This window comes from Streptopelia decaocto, assembly GCF_964273445.1.
Source record: "Streptopelia decaocto genome assembly, chromosome: 9".
Taxonomy (NCBI): Eukaryota; Metazoa; Chordata; class Aves; order Columbiformes; family Columbidae; genus Streptopelia; species Streptopelia decaocto.
Window position 1 is genome coordinate 19,517,069 of NC_138664.1, and position 21,881 is coordinate 19,538,949.

A 21,881-nucleotide genomic window follows, 5' to 3' on the forward strand; every position below is an offset into this window, starting at 1 on the left:
CGCCCCACTTCCGGGTACGGCCCCGCTCGGCGGGAGCGACCGCCCCCAGACCCAGGAACGACTGAAAAGGGGGCGTGGCTGAGAGGCGGCTGAGAGCCAATTAACTAGTCAAGCGAGAGGCGGCTTCCGGTTCCGGGGCTATAAGAGGCGGCGCGTGGGGCCGGGCCTGGTAGTCGCTGAGGAGACATCGCGGGGAGACGAGAGCGCAGGTGAGGTCGTGGGGCATCCTGGGACCTATAAACGCTATAAAACGGTCCTTTAGGGAAGGCTTGGCGGTCCCCGCTGTCCCTTCGGGCATTTAGAGGGAAGGAGGGAAAGTGCTTTTAGTCTGGGTGCTTCTTTGTTTTCTCTAGCGCATGGTGGGGGGTTTCTCTCGGATCTCTAGAAGCGAGTTACAAAGGGTCTGCGTTTGTGTTTTCCTTGATCCTTCAGGGACTGCATGTATATTTGTGTTTGGGGGGGATAAATGTTTTATGGGTGGTTTATGGAGGGAGATTTTTGCTTGTCCTCCTCGGGGAGGAGCTCTGAAGGGGCTGTGCTTGTATTTTCTTTGTCTTTTTAGGGGCTGCATATATATTTGCGTTTGGGGGGTATAAATATGTATTAAGTGTTCCTGCTGTCTCTACTCAGGCCTTGATGGCTCTGTGGGGCAAGCATTCACGATTCCTTAGTATCTCCTCTCACCTCAGATCCCTTGCTTGTTAGTGCATTAGCTCCTTCCAGGTCTATAGTGCATGGGGTAAGTGTCAGGGCTGCTTAATGTTCCTTGTGACTTGGTGACATCTTGTGTCCCTGCTCACCTCAGGCCTGCTCAGCATGGCAGACGAGGAGATTGCTGCACTTGTGGTGGACAATGGCTCGGGCATGTGCAAGGCAGGTTTTGCAGGGGATGATGCCCCCCGTGCTGTGTTTCCTTCCATTGTGGGACGCCCCCGGCACCAGGGGGTCATGGTGGGCATGGGGCAGAAGGACAGCTACGTGGGGGATGAGGCCCAGAGCAAGAGGGGCATCCTCACCCTGAAGTACCCCATTGAGCATGGCATCGTCACCAACTGGGATGACATGGAGAAGATCTGGCATCACACCTTCTACAATGAGCTGCGCGTTGCCCCGGAGGAGCACCCTGTCCTGCTCACCGAAGCCCCCCTGAACCCCAAGGCCAACCGGGAGAAGATGACCCAGATCATGTTTGAGACCTTCAACACCCCAGCCATGTATGTAGCCATCCAGGCCGTCCTGTCCCTCTATGCCTCTGGCCGCACCACCGGCATTGTCATGGACTCTGGGGATGGCGTCACTCACACTGTGCCCATCTACGAAGGCTACGCGCTGCCCCACGCCATCCTGCGCCTGGACCTGGCCGGCCGTGACCTCACCGACTATCTCATGAAGATCCTCACGGAACGGGGCTACAGCTTCACCACCACAGCTGAGAGAGAGATCGTGCGGGACATCAAGGAGAAGCTCTGCTATGTGGCTCTGGACTTTGAGCAGGAGATGGCCACGGCTGCCTCCTCCTCCTCTCTGGAGAAGAGCTATGAGCTGCCGGACGGGCAGGTGATCACCATCGGGAACGAGCGGTTCCGATGCCCGGAGTCCATCTTCCAGCCTTCCTTCCTGGGCATGGAGTCCTGTGGCATCCACGAGACCACCTTCAACTCCATCATGAAGTGTGACGTGGACATCCGCAAGGATCTGTACGCCAACACTGTGCTCTCGGGGGGCACCACCATGTACCCTGGCATCGCTGACAGGATGCAGAAGGAAATCACGGCCCTGGCACCCAGCACGATGAAAATTAAAATCATCGCCCCGCCGGAGCGCAAATATTCTGTCTGGATCGGGGGCTCCATCCTGGCGTCTCTCTCCACCTTCCAGCAGATGTGGATCAGCAAGCAGGAGTACGATGAGTCCGGCCCCTCCATTGTCCATCGCAAGTGCTTCTAGAGTGGCCACCAACAACCTTCCACCTTGGACCAGAATTGTTCAACTGTTACTTATTTTATGTTTTAATTAATGGCCTGTTAGGCTGTAGTTTTCCTCTTCCTTGCAGCTCTCTGGGGCTTGTTCACCCTCCCTGTGTAGCACTGATAGGATGACACTAAGGTCAGATTTGTCACCGTTAGGTTTGTCACAACTGACTCCTTTGTAGGAAAACAAATAAACTTCCTAAGCTTAAAAACCTGTAAGAGTTTACTTTGCTTTCTTTCAAGGTGGGCTCTCTGTCTCCTTGCATTGAATAATTATTGTGCAATACATGGTTTTGGGCTCTAACCCAGCCTGTGGCTGCCTGTTTAAGCCCTAGAAAACAAATTTGGGTTAAATAAACCTTAAACCCCACAACACTTAGAGTAAACGCTCTAAAAAACATGTACTGTCACATTTTAAAGCTGCCTTGTGCTGCGTGGGCCATTTTAAGAACTGTGAGGGAGAAAAGCTTGACTGGTATGTGACTCTCGCAGCCTTTCTGTACTTTAATGGTAACTCTGCTTTTTTTAGAATGCAAACAGCTCTTCTTGTCCGAAAAAGCACTGGCACAGGTCTTGGTGACCGGAGGAGTCATTGCTTTGCCTTTTTTGGGAGAGGGTGACAAGATGAAGCAGGGGATGGAGCAGAAGCTCGTTCAGCTGGGGGAAGCTGGCCCTTCGTGCTGCAGGAGGTTGTCTATGGGACCTTATTTTCCGCAGGGGAAGGATAGCAACCGCTTAATTGATGAAGCGTTGTTAATTAAAGGGCAGTGGCACGCACCGGGCCCACGCAGCCGGTACCGGCGCTGACCGCGGGGGGAAGTGTCCGCGTCCCGCCGCGCTCCCCCTTTTAAAACCTCGGCCAGCTGCCTATTGGCTGGCTCCTCTGTGTCATGGGAGCGTCAGCCAATCGGCAGCTTCCCCACCGCGGAGCGGCTTAGCGTTCCTCACCGCCTTCTCTGGCGGACTCCATTTCCCAGGGTGCACCGCGCGGCCGACAAGGACTTCCGCTTCCGGTGAGCCGCAGGGATGTCGGTGGAGCGGAGCTGAGGGGCGGCGGGAGCGGGGCCGGGGGGCCGGGACCACTCCCTGGGCGTTCCCACCTTCCTCCCTTCTGCTCCGCCGCCGCCGTGCTGGGAAACGGGGGTTTCGGGGGCTGTGCGTGCCTGGAGAACCGGGCCGGGCCTTGCTCTTGACTCGGCCGAGTGTGGAGGCCGGCTGGGCCGTTCCTGCCCTCCCGGTAACTTCAGGTGTGGCTGAACACTGAGGTAGGAACCTAAAAGCGTGGCTGTGTGTTGACTGGCCCTCCTGGTAGTTTCACGTGTGCTGCCCAGCAAAGCCCCATGAATTTATAAGGTTTTATCGTCTTCTTGGGGGAGAATCTCACTTTGGTTTGTTTTCCTCCTTTTCCAGAACTTTGTGACCCTTGGCTCCATTCGGTGAGAAGGCTGCGATGTCCCTGCCCGAATGGCACATCGCCGTGAAGCTGGCAGATCAGCCGCTGGCCCCCAAATCCATCCTGCGTTTGCCGCAGACGGAGCTGGGCGAGTGCCCGCTGGGTGGGTGCAGCATCTCCTACCTCAAGCAGCTCATCACTGGGAAACTGCAGGAGTCCGTCCCGGACCCCGAACTCATCGGTAGGCGTTGGCAGGGTCCTTGTCCAGGTCCTGACACTCGGGGCCACCCTTGTCCTGTGTGACATGCATCCTGCTGTCAGTGATTTGGGGCTGGTGGGGAGATTTGGCACTACCACGGTGTGGGGCCTCAGGGCTTTGCTCCAGGGACTCTGCTGTGCTGCAGCAGTCTTAGTACCTCGTGATTTGGATAGTTTGTTCCATGTTTGGAGATTCCAGCACTCCTGTGGCGTCAGTGCCCTTGTTAAGATGTGTTTTGACTTGCTAACCCAAATGTGTCCTTGTGAGAGCTCTTACGAGAACCATGTGAGAGGTCCTTCCAAAGGAGGTGGCAAAGTCACGTTTTGCGAATGTCAGCTTTGTGTTTACCTCCCTGAACCTCAGCTCTGTGATTTCCTGGTGCTCTGGAGTCGCTGTGCTGCTGAGCAGATGAGGCAGCTCCATATGTGGAACAATAACCCCCAGGCAGCCTCACTTAAAGACCCCAGACCCTTTCTGAATGTGCTGCAGATATTTATCTTTAGCTGTTTCTCTCTCCCAGACCTGATCTACTGCGGCCGTAAGCTGAGGGACGACCAGACGCTGGATTTTTATGGCATCCAGTCTGGCTCCACTGTTCATGTCCTGCGCAAGTCCTGGCCTGAGCCTGATCAGAAGCCAGGTGAGGAGAAGAAGGGGTTCTCCTGGGGACGTGTTTGACAGTGAGCCTCTTGTGACCAATGAACAGCTCCTCCTGTGCTTTGTCTCTAGGAGGCTGATGTGAGTTTTGGAGCAGCAACTGGTGGGTGTGTTTGTGTGGGAATGCTCCACCTCTTACAGCAGCAAATGAGCATTATGTTTTTGTGCTGATGTGAGAGTTAAGGAATGAGTGATGTAATGTGGAAAGCAAAAATTCTTTCCTTAATTGGCTGTGACCCATTTTTAGTGTGTTGCCAGAGAATCGGGGACAAAGCAATCGGTTACTCAGCTGGAGGGATGAGTAGGCATGTGTGTGTTCCTTCTCTGCCTGCCTGTAGGTTAAGATGGGTTAGCTTAGAGTTGTTACTTTAATACAGCTCCTTTTCTACACGTAGGTGAATATAGCTGTATGTTTTTATACGTCTGGAACCTGAGAGTGCGGTTCCTTGTTAAGCTGTGGTGACTGTATCGAGACATTCACAATCGTTATTCCGTGTCCTTCTTCTCTGGCTCTGTCAAATCCAGGTTAATTAAAGAATTGCCACCGCTATTGCAGCGTGGAACTCCCAGTGGCATGTAAAACAGCTACTAAAGCTGCAAAAGGGAGAACTGTGTTTTGTTCTGTTATTTTACTCTCCTGCAGAGCCCGTGGATAAGGTGGCAGCAGTACGGGAGTTCCGAGTCCTTCACACCGCCCTGCACAGCAGTCCTGCCTACAGAGACGCAGTGAGTGCAGCGTCACACTTTGATGTGGGGATGTCTTTTGTCTGTCCCCTCTCTGTAAAGAGAGGCCCTGAGCAGAGCCGCGTTGTTGTGACGCTGCTGATCTGCTCCTGTTTTCTCTGGCAGGTCTTCAAAATGCTGGGGAACAAGGAGTCGCTGGATCAGATCATTGTAGCTACTCCCGGCCTCAGCAGCGACCCCGTGGCTTTGGGTGAGTCCAGAGGATCTGAGGGAAGCCATATAAAGATAGTCAGTGTTTAATTCATGACACAGGGAAGGGACAAGTCCCCTTCTCTGGAGAAAGTGTCTTTTTTTTCTGCTTTTGTGGAGCAGAAGAGCAAACACTTGTTCAGGTGTCAGCATTGTGCCCTATTGGTAGCACAGCGGGGAACAGATGCTTTCTTGCTGCTGCAAAATGTTACAAAACTGTTCATTAAATCTAGCACACTCATTCTGGACTGGGAAGTCCCTGGCCTTTTGGGCACATTGCTACAAGAAGGGTGGAATATGGGATGAGTCCCGGCCTGGCTGGAGTGAGCCGGGTGCCACATTTGGTCCTGCCTGTAACACGGAGCACAAGCCTGTGGGGTCTGCTGAGAAAGCCCCAAACCTTGGGTGTGAGGCTGTGACTGAGAGTCTCTCCAGAAAGATGTAAAAGGCTTCAGAGAGAACAATAATAGAGTATTTCTGGTGTTTGCTAGTGACTCAGTTCCTGGAAAACAATTAATTATTTTCGTTTCTCCCATGGTTTTTGTTTGACTGGCTCTTGTTCTTGCATCCTGTCTTTTACTCGTTGTGTTTCCTGGTCCTTCCCAGGAGTCCTGCAGGACAAGGATCTCTTCTCAGTGTTTGCAGACCCCAACATGCTGGACACGTAAGTTCACGCAAGCTGGTGCAGTGACTAAGCGGTGCTTTTGTTGCATTCTACATTGTGTAAGACCACTTCTCTCGGAGTGGGAGAGAGACTTCTGCTTCTGCCTGTCAGTATAGATGCACTAGGCCAGAGATTCAGAGTCATACTTTTCTTTCTGAGCAGCAGGAAAGAGAGAACTGGTACTTCGATACCAAGCTCCGCTGTTGGATTAGACCAAAGGATGTTTGTTTGGTGGGAGACAGGGCCATAATTACATGTGGATCGTGGGTTCAAATCCCAATCTGGTTGCTCACAGCAGAGAGTTGCTCCCATGAGAGCATACGGGACACATATAGATTGGGAGGGTAAACATGGAATCTTCAAGAAGCCCCAGTTTCTACACCTGTGCAGAACAAGGTTTTACTGGACAACCAAAGGCAGTGTCTGAGCTGGTGGTGGCTCTGCCATTCCTGCTATAAATTCTTTGCCAGAATTGAGCCCCTTGTTTGTTTAGTTGCCCTGTGTATATGTTCCTTCTTCCGCTCTGTCTCTCCAGGCTAATCCCAGCCCACCCCGCGCTCGTCAACGCCATTGTCCTGGTTCTGCACTCGGTGGCTGGCAGCACCCCGCTCCCCGCCCCGGAGACGTCCTCCCGAGGCATGTCCTCCGGCTCCTACCGCGACATGCCGGGTACGTTCAGCCGCACAGAGGAGCAGGGAACCTGCAGAGATGATGTGCTGCAGGATTTGCAGACAAACCGTTGCATTAGCTGGGGCTGAGAATGGCTTTGTGGCCAAGGACTCCACGGGATTCTCATCCTGTTGTCTAAATTCCTGCCAGCACCCAGTTTTATGCGTATCTTGGTCCTTTTTTCTGTTGCAGGTGGCTTTCTGTTTGAAGGTCTCTCTGATGATGAAGATGACTTCCACCAAGTAAGCGGCCAGATTGGGTGGAACAGCTGGTTTGGACTTGAAATAGGATTTAACTTGTAATTAAGATTTTCTCATGAATGGCCTAAGCTGCTTTGGCTCCTGGGGGTGTTGCAGAGACAAGCATTGATCATGATGTGCGTGGATGCTGTTTGTATTTGGATTTTCTTGAGTGCTGAGGTAGGATCATAACTGAACAATGCAGAAGCTCACCACAGAGCAGCACTTGGCCTCAGAGTAAACACCTTCATAGCCAAATTGATGCAGAGCCGGACTTGTGCACAGATGAGTGTAGTTGAGAAGCCTGAGAGTGTTGTTCCATGCCCTTCTGTAATGTAGGGAGGTTTTCCTCTCATTTGTAATAAGAAATTACGTGTTTGGGAAAAAAAAAAAAGTGCCTGCCAACAGAAAATTGTTTTGTTATAGGCTAATACCATTTTGGTTTTAAGCTGATGAGTGATATATTAAAAGGGTTTACGGCCAGTTTCCGAAGCTTTGTAAAAGCTGAGTTTGTGGAAAAAGCACATCCCATTCTGTTGTGTTTCTGCACAAGTGTCAGGTGTTGTAGGAAATGGATCCCCAGGGATGAACAAATGAGCCAGATTTTACTGGGACATGGACACCAACACGGAGCCAGATTTTACTGGGATGTGGACACCAATGTCAGAGGTGGTTTCCTTTTTGATTTCCACGCAGAGCACAAGATCTACACCGTCCAGCAGCACTCCTGGTTCCCGCCCGGCTTCCCTTGGCTATGCCGGGGCTGCTGGACCCCGACCGATCACCCAGAGTGAGCTGGCGACGGCTCTGGCGCTGGCGAGCACCCCAGAGAGCAGCTCCCACACACCCACCCCTGGCACCCAGGTATAACAGAACAGCAGCGGCTGGGGAGCTCCTGGGCCAGAAAACCAACGCTTGAGCGAGCACAAGTCCCGCTCAGATCTGGGGGCCTTCGCTGGTTTATTTTCTTGTGGGTTCTTCTCCCTATGGCTTAGGGAGGCAGGATGGTAGGGGTACAGCTGGCTCCAGTTCCTGTGACAAATGTTCTCCTGATCCACATGCGACTTGTTCCCTCCTAGGGCCACTCTTCTGGGACCTCCCCGATGTCATCCAGTGTCCAGTCAGGGACACCCATCACCAATGACCTCTTCAGCCAGGCCTTACAACATGCCCTGCAGGCCTCAGGGCAGCCCAGCCTGCAGGTGGGTGCCTCAGCCTCTTCTGGAGCCCAGGGAAGCCCTGGGGTGGGGGTGGTTCCTCCAGCTGTATCCTAGATGTGGTGTCAAGTCCTGGGTGGAAGTGGGAGGGGTGGGTTTGGGGAATTTGCAGCGAGACTTTGAGCTTTCCAGATCTATTTGTGTGCTTAGCATTGTACTTGTGAGCTAGGGACAGGTGGGAGAATCCAGCGTGGAAGAGAAGGCTTTTTGGTTTCTGTTCTTACCCTTTGCTCTGTTTCCTCTTTGCAGAGCCAGTGGCAGCCACAGCTTCAGCAGCTGCGAGACATGGGCATCCACGATGATGAACTAAGTCTCCGGGCCCTGCAAGCCACCGGAGGGGACATTCAGGCTGCCCTGGAGCTCATCTTTGCTGGTGGTGCTCCCTAGCTTTTTGGGCTGGACTGGTGAGTTGCACTGAGGCAGCTGTGACATTCCTGGGTCTGGGACTTGTTCCTGAAACTCTTCTCAGCGTGGAGCAGTTGGGGTAGCTGCTCCTTTCCTTGCAGGCGGGCAGTGTTTGGGAGCATGGACTGTGCAGCTCCTCCAACTCCAGGTACCTTTCTCCAGCCTTCTTCTTCTGGCTACCAGAGATGAGACCTCAGAACTGTGTCCAGCATGGAGAAAGGGCTGGCTCTGTGCGTTGGAGAGCTGCGGCATCTACGGTTCTGCCGTCTTAGATCTGTCGACATATTCTCCTGCCTGTTGTTTCATTCCTGCCCACCTGACATGTCTCAGTCCAGCTCGTTTCACTGTTGTGGTCTCTCTGTGTTTGACTGGATTAAATGGGTTGCGTTCACTTGCCTGTTGTTTGGGTTGTGATCTGTCCTGGGTTGTGCTCCTTGAGTGAAGGAAACCGGAGAAAATGCTTTGCCTGTTGTAGGACTGTAGTTATTTCAGCAGAGGGCACTCTGCATTAGTCAGGAGAGCAGCGTTTGGGCTGTAGCTGACCTGCACACCCGTCCTGCCATGAGTTAGGCCAAGACTAAAGAACTATTTATGCTACAGATATTCTCCAAGAAGGTGCTGCAGAGAAATATCATGTCTTAGCAGAAACCTTATTTGTTCTCTGTTGTGTTGGGCAAGGCTGGTAGAGTCCTGCAGGCTGAGAACAAGGGTACAGGTGCAGGAGCTCATGGCCACCACAAGGTGACAGTAAAGTGAAAAATGACAAGCACAAGGGTTGAGGCAGTGCTAGAGAGTGTGAGGTACTGACAAATGATTTGTGAGACATGTCTTGTCTGTCACACAGATCAGTCCAGCTGCAGTAAATATTTTCCAAAGTATCTTTTAATCCTGGGTGCCACCTTCGAAGTGCCGAAGACCTGAGCTGCAAAGACAATTAAAGGCGTTTGCCTGTAATTACAGTCAATGGGAGCTGAGAGGAGCCAGAAACAGAGCCGGGCTTGGCTTCACTCCATCGAGATTAACGAGGCATGAAAATGGGAGCTGGCTTGTCTGAAATGCCAACGTGCGTTAGCAGGGAAGCTAAGAGCAGAAAATGCTTTCCTACCTTCAGGCTGCCCGGGCTCCCCTCTTAATTCCTCTCCAAGCTCCAGGATCGCTAGCTGATACAATCTCAACCAAATGCTGAATTGTTCTCTCTAGGGTCACCCCTTGACTGATCGACTTTAATCCTGTTGAGAGGATTAAGTCTCTCAGGAGGGACGGGCTGTTTTTGTTTTTCAATATGTAGGAGATAAGATGTGATGGACATTAGGGGCTTTTCCTGACTCGCTACACCCTTCCGGGTAACTGCCCTCGTTACCTGCTTCGGAAACCCAGTCCAGATGATGGCTGTGATTTTATGGATGAAAACTGATTAATTTTTTCCTATCGCTGGTGCCTTCATTCTTTGCTGGGGCAGTAGACAACATATGCAGAGCATCCTCCCCTCCCTGCTGTGAGCTCTCAATCCTCCCAGGCTGAGGATTAGCTGTATCACAGCTGCTGCCCAAAGCTGGAAAGCGTTTGCAGGCTCTCCCAGAGCTTTCTCAGCACCAGCAGGACTTGCGTGGGGACCAGGACCACTAGTTTGCTTAGTTGTACCATGTCAATTCTCAGCTTAGGCCAGCTTGGGGTCCTTGGTGTCCCAAAATGGTATTTCTATGCTATCCTGATACTGCTCTTATGATTTGATTACTTTGACCCGTATTTTGTATTAAATATTTTCTTATAATGGCTATTTCTGCTTCTGTGTCCCTAGACAACTGTGAATTGCCTGGATGTTTTCTATGGAAAGAACATTTTTTTTTCCTGATTTCTTTCCCAAATTGCGTTGCTTGGCTTGGAGCACCACATCAGACACATTCCCTGCCTGAACTGGCTACAGCAGAGGAGAACTTGGCACCGATGCTGTTCACGATGCGCCTGATGCATTCGCTTCGCTTCCCCCGTCTCGCCTGCCTAGAATAGACGTGCTCAGCAACCAGGCAAATTTAGAGATGCAGGGATGGGAAGAGAGATGGAGGAAGGGAAACTTTCCTGCAGGAGCTCAAAGGGACTTAAAACTGGCTCTGCAGCTGCTTCTTGCTCGAAGGAGCAAGTTGCGATGCCTGTTCCCTGTGGTCCATCCTTGGTGCCCCTGTTCTGACACCTTCCCCTCCTCCTCACTATGTCCAAGTTCATGTTAGAGGCGCATCTGTACGTGTTGGGTCTCAAATTATCTGTGTCCTGTATCCTTTGCGTGCTGGGCTGGCCCGTTGGCAGAGGTGGAGGTCAGGCCGCGGTTCCCTAACGTAAGCGCTTTCAGGAGGGGCTTTCTGGCTCTGACATCAAAGAGAAACTTCTTTAGTTCAGTTCCCTCTTTGCCAGGAGCGGAGCTGACAAGGGAAGCACTATCAGCGGGTGTTTCCAGGGCTGGTAGTAGCAGCTGTTTGTCCTCCTGTGTTTTCAGTAATCTTATTATTTGTGCTGGTGCTTGACCATCAATGCTGGTGCCACCTGCAGAGGCTGGCACTTTGGCTGGGATCCATGCTTCTCACTCTATGTGCTCTTCTTCTCTATTTTGAGCACTTTGTTGGCTTTATCACCATTTCTGCCATGTCTCTTTTTGCTGACGACAGTCCTGAGCTGACTGTCTCCATGAGGAGCAAAGTGCTGTTGTGGGGTGCTGACTTTCCAGCAAAAGGGTCAAATGGAGGCAGAGCAGAATCCCCCAGGCTTCATGTCCCAATGGCTTTTGCGGTACCTCACCCTGCGTAACCGCCTGCCTTGTGTCTTCCTCTGCTTCCACAATGATGGCGGAGCCTTCCCCTGTGTGAACCGAATGCAACCAGCAAGTTCTATCCCCGGAAAAAACGTTGGTGTTTGAGGTATTAACTGTTTACGTGCAGACCCAGTCTCCCCGTTGTGGTTTGTTGGATCAGATGCTGAACAGCCAAACTTTCAAGCTCTTCAGCCTTGATTTCTGGATACAAATGATTACTGTTGGAGAGGTTTTCCCCCTCAGCCTCTCACACATTTCAGAATAAATGTTTCTTCCTTGCTCCCCCAGCCAAACAGGGGCTTTGTGTGTGTCCCTTGCTTGCAGGACCCTGGCACAGGAACCAATTCCCCACTTGGACAAGGCAGCAGAGCACCTTAAACTCTTGTCGTTGTTTTGTCCAGCTCCGTCCACAAACAAATGTGCAGGACCTGGTGGGATTTCCTTGGCAATAATGAAATCTTGTTCTTTCTCAGGCAAACTTGCCAGGAAGAAGGAAAGAGTTTTACCGATGCTGGGACAACCGATCAGGAATAAGGTGAGAGCCCAAACATGAGGGCAAGTGATACAGGGCGGCTTCCCAGCAGCTGTGTCCTGTGGGACCTGGTCCCCTTCCTAGCACAAATCAACATTTTTCTTTAGAAGTGATGAACGGGGAGCTCTGTGACTGTAGCCATCAAAGCAGCCTTTGTACAGCGAAGAGTCTGTGTGATGTGAGCTGGAGAGCAGCACAATAAACCAGTGCGGTTTTAAGGCAACTTGACTCTATTTTAACTTGGTGAAAGCAGAAATGTTCTGACAATGTCACACCATGAAAATATTTCTATTGCCTACTATTTTGTTTTATATTTATACTATTCTAATATTTATACATCACAGTGGTTATGAATAACCCTTTGATTTATGGTAGTACCTGTAGTTCTGGTTTTGCCCTACAAGGATGCTTGAGTTTAAGAATATTGTAAGCAAAAGGCAAGTTGAGAGGGAAGAAGATAAACATCCCCTTGATAAATCCTTTGAAGTCAAGACAATGGCTGAGCCACTGGTTTTGAACACAAAGCTTCCTGACTCTAGTCCTCTTGAACTGAGCCTGGGAACTTTAAACAGAACGAAACAAAAAATCCTAATGGTCTTAAGGTGAGACAAGGGATTTTGGGGAGCGTTTCTGACCACAGAGTCTCTCTCTAGCTGAATTCTGGGTGTTCCAGGCTTCCAGCAAGCAGAAGGGTTGTCCCAATATCACTTGGAAGCTTTTATATTTTCCCCCCTTACCGCTGAAATAAATACCTTGCTGATTTAAGAGTATGGTCAACTCAAATTTTTAGGTGTTGAGTTTGAGGGAGATGCTGGGGAGCTCTGGGTGTCCACTCCAGGGGTGATAAAAGCATCAAATGGGCTCTGGAGGATGAGAGTCAGTTTCTCCTCTCCTCTTCCAGTGGCCATAACATCCTGCAGAAAAACTGAAGAACAAGAGAAAATCCATCTCTATTAGATTGTTGTGTTTTTTTTTTTTTCTTTTCCCCAGCATCCAGTGGTCTGAGGTTTAGGGATTTTTAGGGCTAGAAATCAGGTGTTAGTAGTTAACGGACCCCTCAGGACTCTGTCTTTGAACACAGATAAGCTTGTAGTGAGGAGTGAAACCCCAGCGAGAAGTCCTGTGGTTTAAGGTCTGTGACCCACAAGAGCCTTGAGCAGCTGCAAGGAGATGAGGCACAGCCGTGGGACTGTGTCACAGGTAACTTGTGGGCTTGTCACATTCCAAAGAGGGGGTGATGGTGCCTGACGTTTCATTTTTGGGTACCTGCGGTTGCTGTGGCCACTGAAGCAGCAACAGGCGACAAGGACAGCTATGGGAGTCAGGTAGAAAATTGTCACTTAATCTCGCTAAAGCAGAAAGGGTCGCTGGTGACAGCGGATCTCTGTAACCCTTCAGTGTGCTGCCAGCCCCCAGAGCAGGCCCCAAACTGTTTACTTCTGTTATTTGGGTTGTGTAGTGGCCTGTTCCAGGGAAGGAGTGCTGACCATCCTGTCTCTGCAGGATTCCTTTCCGAGGTGTAGCTCCTGGCATTAAATGCTTTGAGCTCAAAGGCTCCTCACTTACATCTGACTTAATTATTCTGTGGATCCTACCAGCTGGTGTCTGGTCAATTTTTCCTTCTTCCACCTCATTTTTTGTAATTATTATTCTTTTCCTCTCCTCCCAAAAGCCTGTGACCTGGTTGCTTATGGTTTCCTGCAGTTGCTTTCCTAAACAAGCTGTGTGGGAGCGATTGGAACATATAATAATCAGGAAGCCTGTATAAGGAAGGGCAGGTGAGAGGCAGGAAGAAAGAGGAGCTCTTCTCTGCCCAGGCCAGGGTCTCTTGAAAGAGTTTTGACAAGTCATGGTGGGGGAGAAAATAAGTCAAACAGGGTCCAGCACATGGGGAGATCCCGAGCTGTTCCCACTCTCCTGCTGGAAGACATGGCAAGATTCCCAAGTCTGGCAGAAAGAAAAACCAATGCATCTGCGGTGCTGAGCCTTTGTGTCCCCAGGCAGACGCGGAGTTTAGAGCCAAGGACAGTGGGGAACTGCAGACACTTAATGGTCTGCGTCATTTGGCCCAGGGCTGGCTAGCAGGGGCCAAAATAAGGAGGAGAAGGAGATAGACCACTTCTTAGATGACTGCCTTCCTGGCGAGACAGATACCGCTATGGAAGTACTTGAACGCTACAAGGACAACTTAATCTTTAAAATAGTTTACTTTCCTGGGCAGCCTCCACTTATCTTGCGTGTCTGGCCAGTTTGGAAGAGATTCTGTTGGCGTTTTTCCCAGCAGCAGTTCAAAGTGGTTTCTTGGGGTCCAGGTGCCTTGCTTTGGTTCCCCAGAGAAAAACATGGACTTAAATTGCAACTCAGTAGAGCTAATCAGGGGGACTTTTATGCTTGTTTATGGGCTGATGTGGGAATTGGTGATGCAGAGGATGCTGCTTTGCCCGCTGCTGAGACGCTGCTATTCCTGCAGGAGAGTGATGCTGCCCTGAAACGTGGGCCCTGCCGGGAAGCAGAGGAGCACAGCGGTCAAGAAAAGAAACGCTGGGAGTTCCAGGTAAGCGAAACACAGCCCGGCCTGCTGTGCCATGGTGGGAAGTCAGAGCTGACACGCTGTACGGCGTTAACATATCAATATGCTGCTCTCATGGTGGGCATGTGGCGGAGTGATCTTGACAAAGCAACTTAATTCTGTCCTTTCTGGTTTTAACTTTCTTTTAGTTGGGAGGGATGCTGCATCGGGTTTTATTTACTCTTCCTAAAGCCTTTCAGCATCACTGTTCGAGGGATGCGCGTGCTCTTGGCAGTCTGTGTCACCAACGGGCATCCGTTTTACCTCCTTTCTTGCTCCATCAGTGAGTTCTCACTGAATTGCTGTCGATAGTGCTGCTCATTAATGTGATGAGTGTCCAGGTGAAATGCATTTGCCAATCAAATGGGCATTTGAGGCCATCTAGATGAGCCAAGTTTGTGGCTGGTCTTTGGGCAGGACCTCTGGAAGCTTCTGGGATCAGCAAAAGGTGTCGTGAAGCTCTGGTGTGGGGGGTTCTGCCTGGGGTGAGCCCCAGGGGTTTCCTCAGCAGCAGAGGGGAAAGCACAGAAGAACGGGAGTACCAGCAAGGAGTTGAGCATGAGACTGCTCTGGCACAGCCTTCCTTTGGTAAGTCAAAAGCATTGATCTACTAGGACAAGATGTTCTGGGGCACATGGTTCCTTCTCAACTTCCCTGAGGCATTTTTAAAGCCCTGGGAGTGGCATTGAGCACCATGAGGACTTCTGAGCCCATTGGTGGATGGTTGTGGTTTCGATAGTGCTCTGTGAGGAGTGCGAGTTGAAGATTTGTGTGTTGCAAGCAGGATGCAGCAGTTTGCTGATAAACAATCCGTTTGTACTTCCTTCCCACCTCACTCTGTCATCTGAGGACTGGTCAGTGCCAAAAGAAATGAGTGGGATTTAGCTTTTTTTCCTCAAAGAATTCATTCCTGAGTCTACTTGCTCCCAAAGGTGAAGTGCGAGGGGTAAGAAATCGAAGCTCTGGTTTTCTAAATCTCGATAATGCTCATTTATACTCGTGTCCCAGCCTCGTGACACATAATGAATAACATTCTAACATACCTGCTCTTCTCTAATGAAAAAAATGCCAACTGAAACTGGAGGTTTCATTATAGGCTGCCTGGGCCACAAACATTCAAGCAGTCTGTCTCCTCTGCAGTGATGAATAAAACTGTTCCTCTTCGGGGAAATCTGCGTTATTATGTTTTTTACCAGATACTTGGGTGAAGCTGCTTTCTGATTCATGTTGGAATGGAGCAGCGTGATCTGGAAATACTGCACTGGAGCAGTTTTGATACTTGAGTGAAGCAGACAGTAACCTGTGTAGGAGGAGGGGGGGGCTAAGTGTTGGGGGTGTGCCTGGAATTTGAATCTCTTGTGTGCTCACTCCTTGGGCGCAGGGGAGGACGTGGCATGTGGCCGAGTGGGTCTTGAGCAAACAAATACTTCTGCAGAAGTGCTTGCTTGACCTGGGTGCCTGTGTACGTAATGCAGGATGGGCTTCTGGCTGGATTTGTGGCACTGCTCTGTGTTCAGCACTCTGCAGACTAGTACAGGGTTGGAACAACCTTGAAATCAGCTCTAGTGTCCTCCAAAGCGGACGAGCCGGGTTGTTCCTTGATCCAACGTGTGCGGCATTGCACTGTGCCGCTTTGTGCGTCCGTGGAACAGCCCTGCTTATGGGGGGGTTATTTTCCCGGGCATCGCACGGTGTGGGTCGTGCTGCTCCCTAGATCTTGCCTGTGTACAGAATCCACTTTCCCAAGGTCGCCCTGTGCAGTGATGTGATGTTTTGCAGCCCGGCTGATGGCTCACGCTGCTGCCCGAAGGAGCTTGTGGGGTGGAGAAAGGACACTGAGGGGAGCTGTAGCTTCTGGAGGGAGCAAAGGCATTTGGGCGAATGCTCTATTTTAATGAAGACCGTTCATTTAAAGAGTTGAAGCACGTGTTTTGGATGGGATGCTTGTATATGCTTGTCTGTTCCACCTCTATCACTTTTTTCTCCCCCACTGCAGGCTTCTTTGAGCTGGTGTGCGGAGATCTTGCACGGCTTTGCGTTTGATTGATACGCACCAAGACATGTCCTGAATCTCTTGCTTAGCAAAAGATGCTACAGCATCATTCTGAATCCAGGACCACAACACAGTTGTGTTCATGGGGCGGCTCAGCTCATGCTCCAAGAGATGGGGAGCGTATCGTGTGTTGAAGTAGAAAGAACCCCGAGCTGAACAATTCCAAACTCCTGGGGGAGTTTGAAGCTGAATTTTCCACATGGCAGCATTGTTTTTAGCTGAAAGTGGAAAAAAACCAAAAGCCAACCATGCAGAATGCCCAGCTGTGTTAGTTAGGGGTAAGGAAAAGGGAAAAGCAAAGGATTTACTGTTCTAATAAGGCAGGAACTCTCCTCATTCATCTCTGATCAGAACCCTTCTGTGTTTCCAGTTGGCAACTTTGTCAAGAGTTGGAGTTAAAAGCCAGTTTCCCAGCTCGCCAGCTGCGTCATGTCATAAAAGGCAACACAGATAATAACGTATGCAACTCATCGTGTAGCCCAAATTTAGGGTGAATGCAAAATGCTAAGTCCCTGTGTTAATTAAGAAACCTGCATGGGTCGTGTGGCTTAGACTGTTGATTTACAAACGACATTTCTTTTTCACTCATGACTGTGTTAAAGAGTCTTAATGAATTAGATGTTTTTTCAGGACGGCTGCTCTGCAAGAAAACAAAAGATAACAAGGTTTAGCAGCTCTGGGAGCAATGGGGCAACAGGGAAATACAGCCGCTTCTGCGGGGTGAACGGGCAGTTGTTTTGAGGCGAGCAGTGATACAAAATGGTTCAAGACTGGGAATCACCATGTCCAAAAACGAGAAACCAGAGATGATCTGTATGTTATCACACAGTAATTACCCAAGCAGATATTTGGTTAAAGAAAAAGATGAAACCCCGTGCTTAGAGCCGGTGGGAAATTCCCGTGGGTCCTTAAAATTCACCATTAGCCAGCTCATTAATTTTTTTTGCTTCCTCCAAAATGCCCCCTTTGCCCTGCCACTGCTCATCTCCTCCAGGAGCAGGTCTAGCTTCAATGCCGACTTTAAAGAGCGCAGCTGCGTCTCTCATCCTTGCGAGTTCCCCGTGGGGCTCTCCTATTCTGGTCACGTCCGACCTCGCTTTCCTCGCACGTAATGCCACCTTCTTCTCGGTAACAAACCTCCTGGCGCTTCACAAAAACCATCAGCCCTTCCTGGCCCTCCGGATGGGGAATGAGGAGGTTTGGTAAAGCAAAGTGACTTTCCGAAGGTTGCGCCACAGCCCTGCATCCCGTCCCTTCGGAGGGTGTTCATGTCACAGTGCTAGAGCGGGATCCCAGGGAAGGGAGTGTTTCTTCACCCCAGCTCCGGTGGATTTTCCACCCATGTTCTGGGATCTCATTCGTTCCCACGCTCACACCCACAACTGCCATTGCTGCTTTTTCAGCTGGCAAGGGGATTGTGTAACTGGGATAAGAGGCACAGCTGAGTCGCTGTCATCTCTGTTTGTCTTGTAACCCTCCTGGCTCGTAATGACTGAATCTCATCTCGGCAGTGTTTTATTTGACTATGAGTGGCCCTTGGCTATTATCTGATTGCAGCAGTAGCAGGAAGAGGGCTGGCACACAGGATACACCGCATCCTTCCGACGGCAGAGAAGTCTTCTGTCGACGAGCTGTTCCTGCCGCCTCTATCCAAGCGCGGCTCTATGGCTCTTTATTTGAGCAGCTGGGAGCGGCATCCTTTGTTATCGCTCTCTGCGCCCTTGGTCTGCTGTTCCATCTTACGCATACCTATTTTTATTCTTATTTCAGTCATTTCAACCTTAATATTCCTCTAATGAGGCTCTGTGATAAGTTGACTGCGAGGCTTGGGTCAGCTGCAGCTTGAGAAAAACCATCAGACTCTCACCTTCCCCTTACAGGAGAAAGGGAAGAAAAAAAGGAGGACCAGAAACCCCAGCAGACCTGCAGGTACCAAATAATAAATTAGTCACTTTTGGCTGGTTTTTTGGCTTGCTTGCTACGAAGTTAACTGTAGCCCCGCCCTCTTTTCAGCTATTGGCTGCCCCGGCTCTTTTGTACAGGCAGCGATGCAGCTGTCAGGCTCACAAGCTCGGGATCCGTGCTCGCTGCAGAAATAGAAATGGGCAGGAGGTGGCCGGTCGCCCTGCTGGTGGCCCTGTGGCTGGGCCAGCTGGGCGCGGGGGCGGCGGGGCGCTCCAAGGTGAACCCCCGGATCATCGCAGCTCCCCAAGGTGAGTCCCGTCAGCCGCAACCTTGAGATGCGGCAGCGTCTGCAGCTGACACTGCGCCGTGCGTTTCCTACCCGTGATGTGTCTTTTCAAAAGAGTTGGTCTTTTTATTTCTTTTGGCTACTGTTCCAATGCCTGTGGCCTCAGGAAGGGGCTTCTGGCTTCCTTGATTGCTTAATTGAATTTTTAGATCTCTCTTCTTCTCAAGTTCTTTCCTTTGTATATTCTAACGAACATTTTCCTGCAATCTGTGTGTATTAAAGGCTGTCGAAAAGCCCTGAAACAGATACAATAACCATTTCCCCTAACTTGCAGGGAGGAATGCAGAAGTGTATTTGCATAATACAGCTATGTTCTTATTCATCTGATGTACTTAACCCTGTTAGTGGCAAGAGTTCTGTGAGTAAATATTTGCAGGGCATTTCTGTTCTCTGAGAAAATATATATTTCTGAAATGGCACGCAATGACTTAATAATCAGATCTTATCCTAGCAGCAAGCGAACAAAGAAATGTTTTCAAGGACAAGCTTAGAGCACAGCCCAAGCTTCATGTGTTGAAAAGAGCAGGCTAATGTTTAATGACTTTATCATGTGTCTTCCAAGCTTTTTGATTAATACCCTCCAGGGAGGCTTTAACAAAAGCCCCCATCACATCCCCGGCGGTTTTGCTGTTCGTCTGAGCCGGTGGGTTCAGCCGAGCTGCACATCTCATGCTGCTCTGCAGTACAACAGCTCCTCTGTGTTCCCTGTTCGCCGGCAACTTCAGAGGACACCAATTTCCCCTGGTTTATTCTGCACCATCTGTTATTCTTCTGCCGTTATTTGTTATTCCCTTCTTCGGGGCGATGGCTGCCTGTGGGTGAAGGGCCGGGAGCGGAGGGAAGGGCGGTGGGTGCTCGGAGGTGTAACCTCTGCCGGTGGCATAAAGGGGACACACACCTTTCTCCCAGTTCTGCATCATTTGTTTTATTCCCCCCAGAAAAGGGGACACAAGCAGGGGAGAAGGCACGAAGCCTGAGACTGAACAGAGGATGGGGTCACGCGTGTCCCCTGTGCTGCTTGGGGGATGAAGCAGGGAAAGTTGAATTTTCGTCGTCTGGTGTGTTTGGAAATGCTTGTCCTCGAGTACAAATGTGCTGAGCGGGAAGAGAGGTCTTGGGTGGTTGTTCCACCTGTCCGCGTGGGCTGTACGTGCCATGGCCATGCAGCACGGTCCTGTGGCCTTTCCCTGCATCTGTGTCACAGGGTGGCTCTCCCAGCATTAAACACAGCGAGGATTTGTCACCAGAAGGCAATTAGTGGTAGGACATGTCCCTGCAAGGGGATCATCTTGTGTTGAACTCTTTTTTGAGAGCTTAGCTGGGACACAGGCTGAGGGATTTCAGTTCAGGATATATCAGATGCAGCTGTGCAGCAAATTCATTAAGAGTCATTCACGTGTCCTGTTTCACAGATCACATTTTGCTTGGTGTAACCTTTGCCCATTAGGAAGTGGGTCTGTGGGTGAGGAGCCTCTGGAGGAGGGTGAAGAAATGGGACAGGGACAAAGGGGACATGATGGGAGCCCTCTCCAGCTTCCCCACTGCTCCAGACACAGCGCCTTTAGGACAACCTGCAGGTCATATTTGTGTCCTCATAGAGAGGTTTGTCACTCGCTGTGGGGTGATGCTGTTGCAGGGCTCGATTTGAATCTCAAGCAGGATGGAGAGAAGCAGCAACGCGGGACGTTCGCGTGGGTGGTGGTGCTGGGGCTGCGTTTGCCGTGGTGCAGCGCTGGCCTCAGCCCCGGGCTCTGCAGGAGCTGGCAGCTCTTCACCTCATTAAATTTCCTACACGCCACAGCCCATCACTAGCTCCAGGTACAGCAGGATCAGCAAAGACACCTAGAGATGTTCCAGCCCTGCGGGTGAAGGAAGAGATTCCTGGTGCTGGCTGCGTGCGTGGGATCCCTCCCCAGGCTGCAGTGCTGGGGGAGAGGAGGAAATCGGTGCTGGGTAAAACTACATCTCTCAGCCTTGCTCCTCTCACCAGACCCGGGGAGAGAGCCCTGACCTGTCTTGATGCATGGAGCTGCCTGGGTTTGAGTCATTTCCCAGTCCTGGGGACTTGGGGCAGTGGGTGACTGGAGCACCGTGTCGTGCAGATCTGCTTTTTTATGAGTGCTCTATGCATCTAAAGCCAGCCCTGAGGCCTCAGCTGCTGCTCTGCCTTTATTTTGCTTCCCCAATGCTGCAGTGCAGGAGGGGTAAGGAAAGGGCACGCTTTTCCCGAAGATCAGCCCTGTTTCAACACCTGCTTGGGAGCGTTTGGCACCGCGGGCAGGGTGACAGGTCCCCAGGGCCCTCCCAGCCAGCACAGGAGGCCAGTGCTTGGGTCCCGCTGGGTAAGCACTTATTTGAAAACACGGCTGACTCTGCAGGATTTCTTCCCCGTAGGGCAGGACTCAGAGCAAAGGGCTGAGGTCAGCTCCAGGCCACTGCTCATATCCAAAGTGCTGCAGATCCTTCTCACTGACAAGGGCTTTGTCCCCCTTCCCCTTTGCAGCTGACCCAGGTTGGAGTCTCTTCTGGCTGTTACCTTTCCCAGCACCCTAACGAAGGCAGATGGGAAACTTGCTATTTATTTACAATCTCTTGAGATTTGCAGAGTGGGAGTAAGTTCAGCCGGGGCTGGCGTACAAGCAAGTGCTTCCACCTTGCACACTGTGTTCTTGCTTATCTTCCCTGTTATTTCTCTCCTCCCTCTGCCTCCGTGGATTTTTTTTTTTTCCTGACTAAACGCTGACCAGCTGGGCTTTGTTTTGAAAAGGTGCGTTCACATCCCACACTGAGCTTTTGCTTGTCAGCATAGATATTGTGGTTACTCGTGTTGATCCAGCAGCAGCGAGGGAGACTGCTGTGTCCCCAGCTCTCCGGGTGACAACATGGGCAGATCCAGCCCCTCCAGATGGAGGATCCCAGCCTGGCTGTCTGCTGACCGGAATGTCACCGAGCATCGAGCGCTGCAAAGACAACACAGAGCCCGAGGGCTGGGTCAGGGTCCTGTAGCCTGGGGCCTTTGGCATGGAGCAGGAATCATTTTTAGCTACTGCCATGCCTTAGATTATCTTGTCCCTGTGTACTGGCACGTGGGTAGAGCCAAGACAAACTCGGGTTGCCTGCTGCATTCACACCTTGGTGTAGGATGGGATCTGATAGTTTAATTATTCCCTTCTTTCTCATTAACTGATGAGGTTGGAAGCTGGAGGGGGACGGGTTCTGAGCTGCTTTGTAGCTCACAGGACATAAACAAGGTCCCGCAGGGAGAAAGGA

At 50.9% G+C, this 21,881-nt stretch overlaps 3 protein-coding genes across 5 annotated transcripts in view; all 3 read left to right on the forward strand.

Moving 5' to 3' along the window:
• The first annotated feature begins 132 nt into the window (after positions 1-132).
• On the forward strand, positions 133-2,184 carry LOC309443784 (actin, cytoplasmic type 5). The gene is made up of 2 exons (XM_082061041.1): positions 133-209; positions 806-2,184. The coding sequence occupies exon 2, from the start codon at positions 817-819 to the stop codon at positions 1,945-1,947; it is 1,131 nt and encodes a 376-aa protein (XP_081917167.1). The 5' UTR covers positions 133-209; positions 806-816; the 3' UTR covers positions 1,948-2,184.
• Positions 2,185-2,995: 811 nt separating this feature from the next.
• UBL7 (ubiquitin like 7) lies at positions 2,996-11,866 on the forward strand. 3 transcript variants are annotated; one of them, XR_014184904.1, is made up of 13 exons: positions 2,996-3,235; positions 3,381-3,604; positions 4,143-4,262; positions 4,923-5,005; positions 5,129-5,213; positions 5,819-5,876; positions 6,412-6,545; positions 6,738-6,787; positions 7,481-7,648; positions 7,864-7,986; positions 8,251-8,405; positions 11,680-11,741; positions 11,846-11,866. XR_014184904.1 is itself a non-coding variant. In XM_082061491.1 (12 exons), exons 2-11 carry the CDS (start codon positions 3,421-3,423, stop codon positions 8,386-8,388), a joined length of 1,143 nt encoding a protein of 380 aa, XP_081917617.1. In that variant the 5' UTR covers positions 2,996-3,235; positions 3,381-3,420; the 3' UTR covers positions 8,389-8,405; positions 10,205-11,501. The 3 variants fall into 3 exon arrangements, 2 of the variants coding, with proteins under 2 accessions (XP_081917617.1, XP_081917616.1); XM_082061491.1 differs by lacking the exons at positions 11,680-11,741; positions 11,846-11,866 and adding an exon at positions 10,205-11,501; XM_082061490.1 differs by lacking the exons at positions 11,680-11,741; positions 11,846-11,866 and having other exon boundaries at positions 8,251-8,797.
• SEMA7A (semaphorin 7A (JohnMiltonHagen blood group)) overlaps positions 11,689-21,881 on the forward strand; it is a 28,092-nt gene continuing 17,899 nt past the window's right edge. Inside the window, exons 1-5 of the mRNA XM_082061483.1 lie at positions 11,689-11,741; positions 12,820-12,938; positions 14,209-14,292; positions 18,131-18,289; positions 18,374-18,573. Coding sequence (XP_081917609.1) covers positions 18,462-18,573 — 112 coding nt within the window. The 5' untranslated portion in view covers positions 11,689-11,741; positions 12,820-12,938; positions 14,209-14,292; positions 18,131-18,289; positions 18,374-18,461. The remainder of the gene's footprint in view (positions 11,742-12,819; positions 12,939-14,208; positions 14,293-18,130; positions 18,290-18,373; positions 18,574-21,881) is intronic.